This window comes from Saccostrea cucullata, unplaced genomic scaffold (genome assembly GCF_032062105.1).
Source record: "Saccostrea cucullata isolate Sc308-1 unplaced genomic scaffold, CSIRO_AGI_Scuc_v1 ctg169, whole genome shotgun sequence".
NCBI classification, from domain to species: domain Eukaryota; kingdom Metazoa; phylum Mollusca; class Bivalvia; order Ostreida; family Ostreidae; genus Saccostrea; species Saccostrea cuccullata.
In genome coordinates, this window is record NW_026933727.1 from 276,472 (window position 1) to 291,943 (window position 15,472).

General features: G+C 34.5%; 2 protein-coding genes across 2 annotated transcripts; one reads left to right on the top strand and one right to left on the bottom strand.

The window, feature by feature from the left end:
• Window positions 1-6,365: 6,365 nt before the first annotated feature.
• Window positions 6,366-9,027, bottom strand: LOC134239182 (BPTI/Kunitz domain-containing protein 3-like). Its single transcript, XM_062721358.1, has 3 exons — window positions 9,011-9,027; window positions 7,285-7,411; window positions 6,366-6,847 (listed from the first exon to the last, which is right to left on the bottom strand). Exons 2-3 carry the CDS (start codon window positions 7,379-7,381, stop codon window positions 6,501-6,503), a joined length of 444 nt encoding a protein of 147 aa, XP_062577342.1. The 5' UTR covers window positions 7,382-7,411; window positions 9,011-9,027; the 3' UTR covers window positions 6,366-6,500.
• On the top strand, window positions 8,938-15,472 carry LOC134239196 (uncharacterized). Its single transcript, XM_062721368.1, has 3 exons — window positions 8,938-9,327; window positions 11,387-12,243; window positions 15,130-15,472. The coding sequence occupies exons 1-3, from the start codon at window positions 8,944-8,946 to the stop codon at window positions 15,470-15,472; spliced, it is 1,584 nt and encodes a 527-aa protein (XP_062577352.1). The 5' UTR covers window positions 8,938-8,943.

Here is a 15,472-nt window from a genome sequence, read left to right on the forward strand (position 1 = left end):
GGATGCGATTAATTTGGCTCATGGTATTAAAGCTGACGACATGTCGGCTTTATTTGATCTTGATAAAATGAGTAGTTACAACCCCCCTCCGGGCATTTACCTGCATTCTCATACACGACTTTTCATTAATCGATACAACACAGGCGACTCTCACCTTAACAAGGACAGGTGCTCTGGGAAATGAAATTTTGAAATTGTCACCGTAATATTTGTAAAACATGCACTTGAGAGATAAAGATTTTAACCCTAAAAAGGGTTGGCTGATTAAATATTTTTTATTATATTTTTAGTGAGAAAAGTTAACAATGGGCACGGCGAAAATCGATATTAAAGGTTTGGTTTCCGGTTGAGGGGAGAGGCGTTTGGTCGTCGATTTCACATTTTTGTTCAGAAAATAAATAGGGGCAATATCGTAAAATATTAATCATATTTATCAAACGAGGACAGGAATATATATATAAGGGGTCTAACATTGCAAATGTGGTTTAAATTGTTAGAATGAAACACATGCGGAAGAATTTTCCGCGTGCATATCATGGAAAAGGGTGCGTTCAGTGCAAACGATTAACTACACGGGCCATAAACTTAGATTTTTAATCCAATTAAACAAAATTGGATAGACATGGGGGTTATAAATGCATATGCGCCTGAATTATATCTTTTAGTAGTGAAATGATTGGATTTTGAAGAAATCTGTTCCACACAACGTCTCGTATTTTTTAAAATTTCCATGTTGAAAGCATTTTTAAAATTTGATTCCGCATAAGATAAAACAATTTAAGAACATATAGTAAAATATTTTTCCCCTGAATAACACTTCTGTGTGGTAGTTCCTGTATATATTTGTAATCTAGAATTCGGCAGCCATGAAGTAAAGTACTTAATATACTAAAATGTATATGAAATATTCTTCATAATCATTATCTATAGCTATCTTGATTCAGCTTGATGTCATGTAGGTAAATATTTTATCGTGTAACAAAAATTAAATTAAAAACTGAAGCGAACTCCAAATCAAGTTGAACATTTACAAAAAGGTCCAACACAACACGCGCGATTTCGCGACCATCTATTTATTGATAACGCATTCCTAAAATATCAAATTCCAATGTTGCGGCATCTGATTCAAAGAAAACGGACATATTTTCCATTGAATTTCGATGAAAGCATACTTAATTCAGTTCTACTGGGAAAAACGACCTTTTTTTATTCTAGCCTACGTAAACATAATAAAAGGATAAGTCAAACCATTTCCACACACGTTATAAAACTACACAAAAATGCAATCGATCTCTGATTATGTCGAGGGCCTGCTTTATTGTTGAATTCATTTCTGGTCATATGTATTGTACAGAATATAAATCGTTCCTCTGGGATCTATACTATGAACCTATGAAAAAAAAAATTCCCTGTGTTCCAACACTGAAATCCATCTTCTAAATTTCTCCCTATGGGAATGGATACTACGAATTTCTTCCAACTCATGTCAAAAGACAGAGCTTTATCGATTCATGGTAAACTTTTTTTCCATGAATACCATAAAAGCAAATTGATTGAGTGAAAAATATCAATATCAGCATTCCGAGAAAATGTTCTACTGATTCAACCCCGACATAACGACAAGGGCATCATGACAAGGGCAGGTCGCCCGCGTGGCGCTTCTGCTGCAGGGTCGCGGAGCGAAGAGTTCATCCTTACGTCATGGGTTCGTATCCACCGTGAGACCTGGAGACGGGTCCTTCCTTCGGATCACTCTGAATTCCTCGGATGGCTCGAACCTCGCACATAATGAATGGAGCATAGCGGAATTAGCCGAGAATTGCCGATTGCCTTCGGATGAGACTGTATAAACCGAGGTCCTGTGTCGCAGTAAGTGCTGACACGAAAGTCTGCTCAATGGCTACAAGTGCCGAGTATAGGACAAAATTTGCCGGTTGTCCTATACTCGGCACTTAGGGCCATTGAGCCGTGAGGGATCTTTTTCGAATTCGTGCCAGCACCCACTGCGATACGGGACCTCAGTTTATACGGTCTCATCCAAAGGATCGGTAACCGCGTCCCACAGTAGGATTCGAACCCGCGACGTAAGGATCGAATCATTACTTCGCGACTCTAGAGCAGATCTAACAGCAGAACTAATGGTTCTCTAATCACTGTGCCACGCTGGCGACGAAATGTTGTATAGTATACACTATCAGACTACACTGAAATGTTTTATAGTACACTGTAGTCTGAACATGATTAGAAAATGTTCATAATTGGTACTGATATGTCAGAAAGCGAAAGAAAAAAACATTGTTCTGAGGCACTGATCAGTCGTGAATAATATTATAATTTAAATATTAATAATTCAAACTGTGACGTCTCCATATGAGTGAAAACTTTTCGAGAAGGACGTTAAGCAACAAACAAACAAATATAAAACATTTCACTGTCTTTGACCTTGATCTTTTAACTTTTGACCCCAAATGATTTCCATTTCTAGCCTACCAGGCATCTCAGTTTAAAAAAAAATGAGTCCAAGATGAATTTTTAAAATCTTTTTGTTGGTGCGGATAGTAAAATGAAATTTATTAGATTTATCAATTTGCATTTAATAATTTGCTACCTGTTACATTCATGAAACCAGTTAAATGACCGCGTGTAATATAGGTGCGTGTTGGGAGGCCATTTTTTCGCCCACCTGCACATCTCCTTTGTCTTTATTAGGCCCATAATCATCAGGTATCAATTATGATTTACATCCTTTGCTTTTACACTGTATATCCAAATTGACCACAGGTTTATAACCAATAATTAACTTATACTCCATGTCAGCATTTTATGCCGATCATAAGTAAACTGACTGAGCACGTGTAATCTACCGGTATTTAATTTTTTACAATTCGCATATAATTTCGGTTTCCACAATATTTTATTGAATTTGTGTCGTACAGTCTTCCAATCTAACGGAAAGTTAAAAAGTTATTGTTTTTTTGTAAGCACCAATAAAGACAATGTATTTAATGTAAAAAAAAAAACGTTAATAAAGGGAAAATGAAGTAGGTAAATAAAAAAAATTCTAGAAAAGCTAGGTAGGAGTTCAGCATGTTATTTCTTATTAACTATACATGAAACAGATGTGGTGAATAAAATAAACGAGTGTAGGCTAGCCTATGTGCATATATTATATACCAATAACTTCTAGAAGTCCTATAGGCAGCATTTGTCTTTCCTACGGTATTAAAGCCCACCGGCTGTAATATAATATACCCGTTGTTCATTAACATTAGGTAGAATTAATTTTAATTGTCACCCTGGTAAAACATATCAGATGCCGTTCTCGTATTTCGTGTCGTGACGTATTAAGACATCAAATTTATAGCCCATCCTATTCTGGATTCTGTAATACTCATATATTGATTTTTGCTCGAATCTGATAAAAATGAATGGGTAAAAATCAATCGATGGAGAACGAAAGAGGTAATTAAACTGTTCAAAGAAAAGAGGTTAAGCTTGCAGCATCAGAATCTTAATCTATTTATTTGTAAACATTTGTATTATTTTGCAATATTTTTAAAGTTTTAAAGGAGGCAAAGCCAATTCTCGAAGCTTTTTAAATTGAAAATGGTTGATCGACATCTAGGCTTAAATAGAAATGATAGATTATAAGTTTTCAGGTAAGATTATGGATTTGGTTAGTTATCCAAATGATATCAAGTTTATCATTGCTGAATTTTGCCTCCAGGATCGATAGAATCCATGGATTCGACGTTAATAATCTTCATATTGCCATACCGTTTATAGACTGAGAACTGACATTAAAACGCTTTCAGATATAATGAATTTTTGTTTAAATAAGGATTTTTCTAGGTTCGTTCTGGAAAAAAGAAATTGTCATTCAATCATTTCTATAAGCAGACGCACTATCAATTGCACCCCATCTTCCCAAAATGTTAAGGTGGAGCGGAGCGGATCAAAAACCCTTGACCTGGGAAGATTGTACCTAAAAACAGTCGTTTCTATTCGTAATGTCTCTGTATTCTGCTACTGATCTGCAAGTGTTATGCTTTTGCTGATATCAAAGAATATAATTCTGTCTTGAACTCTTGCAACAATTTCCTTGACGTAAGATAAAGAACATGCACCAATATGACGATATCAGGTATAAATAAATGCAACTCCGACGTCATCCTGAAAAAGAGTGACAAAGCAGACGATCAACATTGATCATTAATATGCCTTACAGTTAATTACTCTATAATGCTATTTCATAGCCGAAGTCTTTCATTTTGTTTTAATTTTCATCAAACAATATGAAAGTCATCAACGTCATTTCCGGTTTATGACTGACATCGCAGACGATAGGAATTGACAATCATTGTGTTTCATTCATTCTGGGCTGGTACTATACTATTCTACTCAGAAAATCTATTTAAAAATACACGCAACATCAGTGATGCACTTTCGTACAGTGTACATTACATATATACGTTAAAAAAGATAAATACATGTATACAAAACGACTGCTTAATATCGCACACCCGCGTGGCGCAATGGTAGAGTGTCTGCTTTCCGTACGTCGCGGGTTCGAATCCCAGTGTGGAGACCGGTCCCTCGGATGAGACGTTATAAACCGAGGTCCCGTGTCGCAGTAGGTGCTGGCACGAAAAAGATCCCTCACTGCTCAATGACCGTAAGTGCCGAGTATAGGACAAAATTTGTAGCTTTCAACACTCAGGCAAGTGGTGATGTCTCCATATGAGTGAAAAATTCATTCTCGAGAGGGACGTTGAATAACATACAATCAATCAATCCTTCGACTTTATTTTTTTTTGATAACTCGACACATGGTTCGTTGAAAATTTATGAAAGACATACTGAGAAGGTGTTTTTAAAAGTAATTATTACAAAACATATTTCAATAATAAAACCAAAATTAATATAAAAATATTTATTTATTTTTTTTTTATTGAAACATATCTAAAAATTATGAAAAATCACGAGAAGAAATATATTTTGTGTTCATATTGTCTACCAGAAATGCGCTGATTCCTTTTAAATAGCGAAATCTAAAGGAATTCCAAAAAACACCTTCGTTTGTGTGAAACGCGGACTTAATAATTTAGATATAATTTTCTATAAACATTATATCCATAATATTTATACCCTTTCACATATTTGTTATCGTTGGCAATATAAAGAAGATAAATCTATAGCATCAACACGTGGAAGTGGGATATACCAGCCATTGCCATCTTGAACTTTTGTTGAAAAAGTCTCGCCAATATTTTTTTCTAAAAAGAAAAGGCAAAGCTCGCACGATCGGTACACGTCTGTTTTCAGACGAGGCGAAACTGCATGTCAATTGCAGTTTGGTCAAACGACATGGACAGATGCGAGGTTTACATGTCAATACCACAGGCACTTGGGCATAAAAAGAGAGAAGGCTTGCAACTCTTTTCTCGTCATCCGCCTCACCTCACTTAACTTTGCATGATTATTTATCTAAAGCAGAATAAAGCATGGGAGATGCTACATGTATCGGTCGGAAACGATATATGTATTTAAAAACGGTTTATAGAGACAAAAGGGTAATATTATCGATATAAAGTGCTTATTAGACTACCAAAATAGGAAAAAGGTGTGTCGACCCCAGATTTAAAAAGAAAAAAAATGGAAAGGGGAGGGGGGGGCAACCCCCAGGTGCCTGTGTGGTCAATACAACAAAATACCAAAGAAGACGTCAACTGTTCGTATCAATCACCTCTCATATATTGTTTCAGAGGCGTCTCATAGTAATTTTCGCTGCTTGACAATTGAATTTGATTCTTTTAAGTTTTCTCCCTTTTTAGGGGAGCTTAAGTCATGCCAATTGAAACAATCGATTGTTTCATCGCAAAAAGGGAAATCGATCCATTAATTAAGAAGTATTTCGATAACGATTTTTAGAAATAAAAACATACATTTATGCACAATTAGTCTCTACAATAAAACAAACTATTAATAAGGAGATTTCCTTTTTTAATGATTGCGTGATTATCTAGAATTTCAGGAGATGTTTATGGTTCAAATAACATTTATTGTAAGCATGGAAAAAATACCGCCTGCAAAAAAACATGCATGTAGAGTGATCTAACCACCTGCAAAATATGCGATTCCAACATATTTACCAGATGGTATATCATCTCCATAATTTTTAAGCAAAGAAATATATTTCACTTAAAAACGAGAGTATATTTTGCTTTTGTTTTTTTATTACAACACGCAAATGATGAAGTAAAAATTGCTTTGTTGAATATATTTTTGTGCGTATTAAGCATGTTTGTAACAATTTAAGTAAATATAAAAGAAGAAAACATGAAAAAAGTTTTTTGTACCTTTATTTTAAATTTCTTGGTCCAACTTTCAAAGAAAGACAATCCATATAAACTTAACTAGGTATTTTTTCAAGATCAGCGCCAGAGTTATTTCCTCCTGAGAAAACCATACGCACAACTGATTCCAGTGGAGAATAATTTTCAATCAAATCCTCCGCATCCAAACTGACATTCGAAGAAGGTTGCAAAATTGTTCATATTTCCGCCACAGCCATAATACTCAAACTCCGTACAGAATCTCCAGAGGCGGTTATAAGCGTAGCGAATCACAGATATCGTCGAGTTAGGACAGTAGCCCGGATCTTCTCTGAGCTGGCAACCGCATCTGCGCAGACAATGTATTGGGGTCCGGAAGCGATTTCGGTTGCCTCCCCTTCCGTAGTATTCGAATGGTTCGCATTGTTGGGATGAAGCATTGTAGAACCAGTTGGTTTGTCCGTACTGGAGCTTCAGTCGAGAAGTTCCTGACTGCATTGGAAGTCTGCATTCTGCGTATGATAACATTGATAAATTTGTTTTATCTTGTTGAAATCAGTTCACACCCCCCCCCCCCATTTTTCTTTGTTAAAAAAAATTTATTGAGCCAAAAACTTGTTTTTATGCAAGTGATATTGAATAAGAGATGTTCCAGACATCAATACTAGATTTTTTCTTGAAGTTTTCAGACATTAATTCTTAATAATTAGAAGAAAAATATTTCAAAACACGAAGCCCAAAATGAAATTATTAGTATTCGAGTATTTCTAATGTTATTTTTAATTTAAAAAATTCTCCAAAAAAGAAAAAGAAATGTGCAGAATGCTTCATGAAAAATAATGAAACAATCATAAATACAAGTGAAAATACAACTTCTTGAAATTTTTACAATACAAAATTTTTCATTATACATAATTTTCGTATTGTTTAGAAAAATCGCAAAAATTACCGGAAGGTTGATAATTATAACTCCGAAACCATCCAAAAACATCCGTCTGAGCCACAATGGTCAGAAATAATCCGGAAAGGACGATCAGGGACTTCATAATCTTCTTATACAACTCTCTGCCTACAGACTGAGAATCAAAAATAAGGAATAAAAATTCAAATAATACATCATTTATATAAGCTTCACCTCTCTTTATCTCGTTGAGAAAAAAAATTAATTAATTAACAAATATTTAATTAATTATCCACAAACTGAATATTGTCCACGCACTTATAAAGTTTACATCCCAATTATTAACTTGCTTTTTTACTTCAATTTTATGTCTTATTTATTTGTTTCTTTTTATAAAGTTCGGCAAAAGGTTTACAGTTAAACATTTTCACAACAAAAAAATTTCGTTCGTCAGCAGGATTTTTCGGAAGAGTTAATGCATGATGCCAAAATAATTATCGCCACATCAAAAATCTGTCTACGTGTGCATACCTACCTCCCTGATTCTAACTGACAAAAGGACCGAACCCGCGAAGGAACAAGACTAGGAACAACAGAGGTATAACAAAAAACACGGTTTTTCCATTAATTATGATTAAGTCTATGTCACGAAATTAATTGTGTCCTCAAGTCGTTTGTTTATGTATTTTATACATAAAGCAGTTCATAACAGTTCAAGTAAAACATTAAGATAAATTAGTACAGGACAACAGTAAGAAAAGCTAGATATAATTATTCAGCTAAAATAAATAATATGTGATTACATGTACATGGAGTAAATATGGATGTAAGAAATACTCCCATTTAATAAACTGGTTAGCATTAAGTGAATTTAAAAATAAATCTTTATAATTAGTTTATGATGGATGTGTGTGTGTGTAAAAAAAAAAAGGAATCTATGAAAGTGTGGACTGGATCCCCCAAGTTTTCATTTCAATATTATGAAGTTAAAAAGGAACTGTATTTTTTTGTTAAAACGGGCAAACGGCGATCTGACAATTCTTTTCTGTCGATTCCAATTTTCAATAAGATTTACGCATTAAGATATTTATGAGCTACGTAGGAGGGGGGGGGATAAACAGCAAATTCCCAAAACTATAGTATGAGATTTTTTTAATTTATAAAATGAAAGGTTAAAAATGCCAAGTGTCTGTGCATGCTATGGACAAAAATGAACCCATATTACATGTACATGAGAATGTTTCCATCTTTAAATATGAATAATTGTGACCTTGCTTTTCTTGAGAACAGATTAAAGATTTTCCCCTATATTCTTTTGTAAGACTTGGATTGTTCACCTATTGTTTTTCATTTCCGCAGAATTTTGTATTTGGAGTATTGGACTGAACATGCAAAACAAATTTCAAAAATTTTAAGCGTACCTTTTCTAAGATATCTATTATATATATGGTTTTGTAGCCCAATACATTACACCCATACAACAAAAAATTGGGCTTATAGTATATACTATAATTATTTCACAATCTACTGGCAAATTGAAATATCTTAGTTTTGTCTGTATGTACTTAAAACTTCCGATGGTCACAAAAATCATGGAAAATCCCCTGGATAATAAAACAGTGTCATATTGCATATATGATAACGAAAGTGCATCTAAAGTATAGATCTAAATATAGGAAAGGGGATTCCTGTTGAGAGATCTCAAAAATGGCGGCCCCAAGGGCATGGAGATCCGTATTTTGTTGGGAAATGATGATTAAAAACGACACATTACCTCGAGTGAAATTTCTTCATCAGCGACTGAAGCCAAAACTGGACAAATTTAAGCAAGACATATCTCGTGTTCATGCGAGTTCTCGGGTGATTGACAGGCTATTGTTTGACCCATTGCAAAAATCAAAAGTGTATGTTTTTGCGACCCAAAAATCAACGATGGATGCATTTTTAAAACAGCGACACTTTGAATCAGAAACGCTTTCTAAACATCGGGATGCAAAATCGCTACAAAGAGCGATGTGCAGTGATTGCAAAGATGGTTTGCTGGTAATGCCCATTTATCTAGTGACCGAAGAAGACATAAAGAACGGTGAAGTAAGTTAAAAAAAACAACAAAAGATATATGCAATGGAGTTTTTCCGGTCAATCATGATAACTTTGCTAATTTTAAAATAAAAAAAATGTAAAACAACAAGAATTCCTTTTTATTTTACAATATATCTAAATGCGCAGTGACCTAATTTGTACAACGTCGATTTTAAAAACAGAGCGTAACACTACAATATTTAAATCGATAAGTATTGGAGATAACCTTGACATTCAAATGCATTTTGTTATTAACATTTTAAAAATTAAAAAAATATATACAAACTTAAAAATTTGATTTGAAAGGATGAGAAAAAAATTCATAAAACAATTTTTCAATAACAGTTTCTCAAGACGAGTTGAATAATATATACAACATAAGGCATATTTGTTATTAACATTTTAAAAATTAAAAAAATATATACTAAAACAGACTATAAAAATTTGAATATCCCAATTTTTTGAAAGGAATTCAGAATTTTGGCTAAAAAAAATTCGTAAAATATTTTGTTTTATACTAACTAGACAGTGATTCCTTATATTTCCATTTCATTGTGAAATAAAAAGCATTTTTTAAATAAACGAGTTGAATAATATATACAGTGTACATTTATGTATCAAAAGATTTGTAATATATACGCTTAGTACATGTGTCATGAATTACGCCTACATTGCATGAGTCCGAACAAGAATGACGTCTCCTGGCCATGTAATGACACATTTGAAAAATATTGAAATCATTGAAAAATGAGAAAAAATGCAGCATTTATATTTCTTTTTTTTCTCCGCGGAAACATACATGAACACAATTTTAAGTTGCAAAGAAGAAGGTATGCACACAGGCACCTGAAGTATGGATAATACCCCACTTTCAATTGTAATACAGCTTAAATATCTAATCAATCAGATAAGGCGAAACAGAAGTGCGACTCCAAGACCTCCTCCAAAGCTGCGAATGGAGAAAATTTTATGTGTCCGATTAATAAATCGTTCGAATATTAATGACATCAAAAGTTTTGAAACTGACTTCAACATTAGATTAAAGTATATGACTGTGATAAATCACCTTGTGTATTTTTAAAGAATATGGCATGAGGTACAATCTGCTTACATATAACGGCATACAGATGTGTTTGACGGGGAAATTTTATATTTTTGAGGTATTATACATTACATTTTTTTTTGATGCATTTCTCTAGCTTTATTGCGCTCTAAAAATGTAATGACATCAAAGCGTTTTCAAACTGATTTAAACATTAGTTAAGTATATGACTGTGATAAATCAGGAAAGATCAATGCATGAAGGATTACTATTCTGCAAATATGACGTCATTAATGTGATGCATTTCTCTATTTTCAAAAAAAAAAGCCTCAATATGTCCCATTTCAATGGTGATTTTCCCTTAGAAAATAGTGTCCACAGCCGTCGCCCACGTTCATTTTTTGATATTTTGTGCAAAAGTCAATAAGAAATCACATATTTCAAGACCTTTGTGGGCGACGCCTGTGGACCATATTATCTGAAAGAAAATTCCGTTGAATATTGGTGTCTTCTGCAACTTTTTAAGAAAATACGGGAAAATGCACGTTTATGACGTCACAATTAACATTTAAAAACACGTGAGAAAATTGATTTGTATGATTTTTCTGATTCAGAAACCATAAGATTTCAACTTTTACACCATTTTCATTTCTTAGAAAAAGCACAGGGCAAAATTTGTATGGAAACAAATGACATATATACCATTTTTTTTTAGCACTAAATTTATTTTTATTACTTTTACGTTGTATGATTTTTGGTAATTTTGCTTCGGAGTTTTATTATTATTATGCCTTATAAATGCAAAGTATTTAAACATCTTTCTACTTGCAACTTTTAGCTGGTTTCTCTACCTAAATGAATTTCTGAAATAAAAAATGCAACATTTTCTGCTAGTTTTTGAGATATTTAGTGACAAAAATAAAAACCCCATGTTCAGTCCCACCAAGTGCTCACTAGTTCTAAATTGAACTGTTTCTTGAACTGTGCTTTATCATTTCTTAAAGATTTCTTTTTTTTCCATTCTAGATTGACATTGGTGAATTTGAAACAAACTTATCAGAGAACTACAGAAATTCCATCAAAGCCAATGCTCTTATAATGTTGATGTTTTCTGTGAATTCCAAAGAAAGAATGCAATTTTACATTAGAAAAGTTATTGAAATAGATTCAAGTTTACATGGAGAGGGGGAATGCAAAGGAAGCAAAATATTTCACCTAACGGACCACTTGTTTGTTGAAATGGTATCTAGGAAGATTGAGAACTGGATGTTCGAGCAACTGCGAACAACTCTCGATAGTTTCCTTGCTCTCGTTGAAGGCGTAAAGCTACGCATGCAGCCTGCAGTGAGTGGACTTGTTATCTTCGACAAATTTGAATATGGCGATTTGGAGCAACAGACAAGTCACGAAGATATGAGAGGATCTACCGAAAACAAAGAAGACCAGCAAGACATCAGGTTCTTTATAGCCCATGTTGTTGAAATAATAGGCGATAAGACAATTCATTCAATTTTCAGATGGGAAATTAACAAACGAGAACATGAATGTAACGTTTATGGTCCATTCATGAAGTGTAAAAGCGACATCACAACACATGTGTTTGGCTACTTGAAAAGTTTCATATCTGGTTTGCTCTGGGGATTAGTAAGTCAAAATTTGGATTTGAAGAAAACTAGCCCCAAGTCATGGTGGGAAAAGAATGCTGGGAAATTGATTGATAATGTGAGTCACGGTGAGATCTCTAATGAAATCTTACGAGAAACAGAACAATTAGTTTCAACAAAAGATATCTTGAAAACCTGGAAGCCTGAGTTGGAAAAGCTTATCGAAGGAAATCCATTGAAAGATGATATTCCATACGAGGCACACATAAGTCTCTCTAGGTATTTCATATCTTTGATTTTCCTGATATTAAACGAAATATATTATATATATTGCTACGTAGATAAATTGAGTGTTTTGATTGCTATGAAATCATTTTATCTTTTATTTTTTTATGCCCACGTGATCGAAGATATACGTATATAGTTTTTGTCGTGTCCGTAAAAACTTTAACCTTGCCCATAACTTTTGATTTAGTGGAGCTGAGGCTTTCAAATTCCACATGTGTATTGTGACAAGACCTTTATCTGGGTACCACCAAATTTGACTTTTGACCTTGGAGTTTGACAGCAAAAATTGAAATATTTACTTTGGCCATAACTTTTGAACGGTAGATACTAGCTTTTTCATACTTCGCATTTGTATTTTTTGTGGCAAGACCTTACATTGGATACCACCAACTTTCACCTTGACCTTAGAGATTTCCATAAGTATGAAAAAACTTTAACCTTGGCCATAACTTATGTCAGAATGGAAAGGGCTAAGGATTTCATGCTTCATAATCCTTGTGAAAAGACCTTTCACTGGATACTTAGAACGTTGACCCTTGACCTTGGAGTTTGACAAACTTAAAAAAATAAACCTTGACCATATTTTTTGAAGGGTTAAGGCTAGGGCTTTCAAACTTCACATAAATAATCCTTGTGACAAGGCCTTTCCTCTAAAAACAACAACTTTTACTCTTGACCTTGGAGCTCGCGTTTGACCTACCTTTCAAATACTCTATAACCTTTGAACAGGTGGTGCTAGGGCTTTCATATTTCACAAAATTTAATGTGTTTCTTGTGAGCAGACCCTACTTTGGGTACTAGTATATTTAATCTGCATTTAAGAAAAGTTTAATCATCGGTATGTTGCCATACGGGGGCATCAGTATTTCACCAACACATATTGTTTGGACACGCAATACACTGCAAACCAAGTTTTTGGGAATGCTGAAGGAATTGGGTCTGTCCATAGAAATACGTTATCAATAGATCATCTCTAAGTTGAAATATTTTTATTTAAGTTTTATAGAAATATCATCAAACCATTATCTGAAGGAGGAAGGTATTGTCACAAGGAATACACCTATGAAGTATGAAAACCCTAGTACTGACTTAAAGTTATGACCAAGTTAAAAGTTTTTTAAAGGTGGGTCAACATAAAAAAATATCTATACCCATCAATCATATACAATAAAATTATACATGTATCAACCATTTAGGATGAAATAAAATCTATGATAAAATTTCCAAAATTTTGTCAGTGGTTCCTGTGGGACGGGTGCACAACTGGTTATAAAGTGGAAATGCATTTTCTCTTTGTTACTCTGATCTACCACTAGGTTTTAAGTAAACCATATAGTTATGATAAGCAATGGTGCCTCTTACAAAATTGTGAATTTCATGGCCTCTGGTTTAAAACACGAAACAAATTCAATTTTCGGAAAGTTGTTATAAGGTTTTCAGGTGAGGTATAAGGCCCGTGGGCTCCTGTTGTTTAATGCTTCTTTTCTTTCATATGGATACGCAACCACTTGCCTGTGGAGAGCTGTAAAATTTCGTCAATATTCGACACTCAAAAGTCCTTTGAGCAGTGAGGGATCTTTTTCGTGCCAGCACTCACTGCGACACGGGTCCTTGGTTATTGTGGTCCCATCCAAAGGACAGGTCTCCACATTCACACAGTGAGATTCAAACCTGCGACGTAAGGAAGAACCCGCGACTCTAAAGCAGCTAGACGCTCATACCACTGTGTTACGCTTTAATTGGGACCGTCACAGTAGCTCAGTCGGAAGAGCTCTCGATCCGTGATCGAAAGGTTGTGTGTTCGAATCAGGCCTCGACTAAATGAAGTCGATCAAAATAGGTAGCAAAGGTCCTTTTGCTAAGTGCTCGGCACTTTGAAGTGGAAGTCCTGGGTCCTATTGATCGAAACTTAAAAACTGAGGCCCTATGTCGCAGTTGGAATTGCATGGCGAGATGAAGAACCCCCCACTGCTCAATGGCCCCGAGTGCCGAGTATAGGCCAAAATTAGCAGATGTCCACCGACAAGTGGTGGCTTCTCCATATGAAAGATCATTGCCGACAACAAATATTTTTAACAAAGTCAAAATCACAAAGATTAATCTCGAATAAAGAATGTATGCTGGAATTTCCTTTTCCAGAACTGCAAGGCTTTATAAGTCACAATGATTTTGAAGCAAGCATCCGCGTGGATTACACACTGACTTGTCCACGGATTTGTTCTCCCCCCCCCCCCCCCCCCAACATAACAAGTGGAGGTCCGTGTTCGATCCACTCCTATTTTTTTAATTTTCAATGGACTTTTGAGCTCGCATACCGTTCTTTATCCAAACATTTCATTCAGAGACCCTTAGAGTTAGATCGGTGCTATAATATGGAATCAATTTTTGAAGAAATACCGGGTAAGTATGTGTAAGTTGTTCTTAAAACCTGGAAGAAAACAGAAGGGCTATACGAATAACTTAGGTAGGCGATGTTTCAAGTGTCCTCTTTTTTTTGTCATAATTTCAGAATCTACAAGAGTGTCCATGACTACAGGGGATTCAGAATATTTCAGAGATTCAAACTTTATTTCAAACTTTGCTTTATCCTCCAATATTATAATGAAGCGTTTATTGCGAATAATGTTAGTGATTTTATGCCTATTCTATTTATTCTATATTTTCAAATGTTTCATCTTTCGATGGTATTCTTTTTTAAGAACTAAATGTTCCACTGAGTTGAATCTTTAAGGCACAAACTTTCCAATATTTGTAGGTCCTTGCATTTTTGAATAGAAAACTCTTCGAACAATTAACTATACGTAATATAAGATTGAGTAACAAAGTGCGATTATTCCTGTAAATCTAAGGTTGAAATTTTATGTTATCTTTATTTAGAGTTCCTGGTGTAAAAGCTTTTGGAATTTTGAATGAAAAATTCACCGTATCTGTTGATGAGGAAACACTAAAAAACAATTGCCAAGTTTTAATGGACGTCAAGGAAGCCGTTGGGAATTATTTCGAAGTTGACGATTCCACGCTCAGGCCATGGAAGAAACCAGTATTTCACTACAAAGCAGGTGCATCTATCAAAGGGGGGAATGCCGGAAGGCTAACAATTTTTACTGAGCTGTATGGAATCGACAAGAAATTGGAGGATTTGTACTTTCTTACTAGTAAACATGTTGCCCCCGAAGGAGGTATTTCTGTTTATTTTGAAACCTGCAATGAATCACTGTAG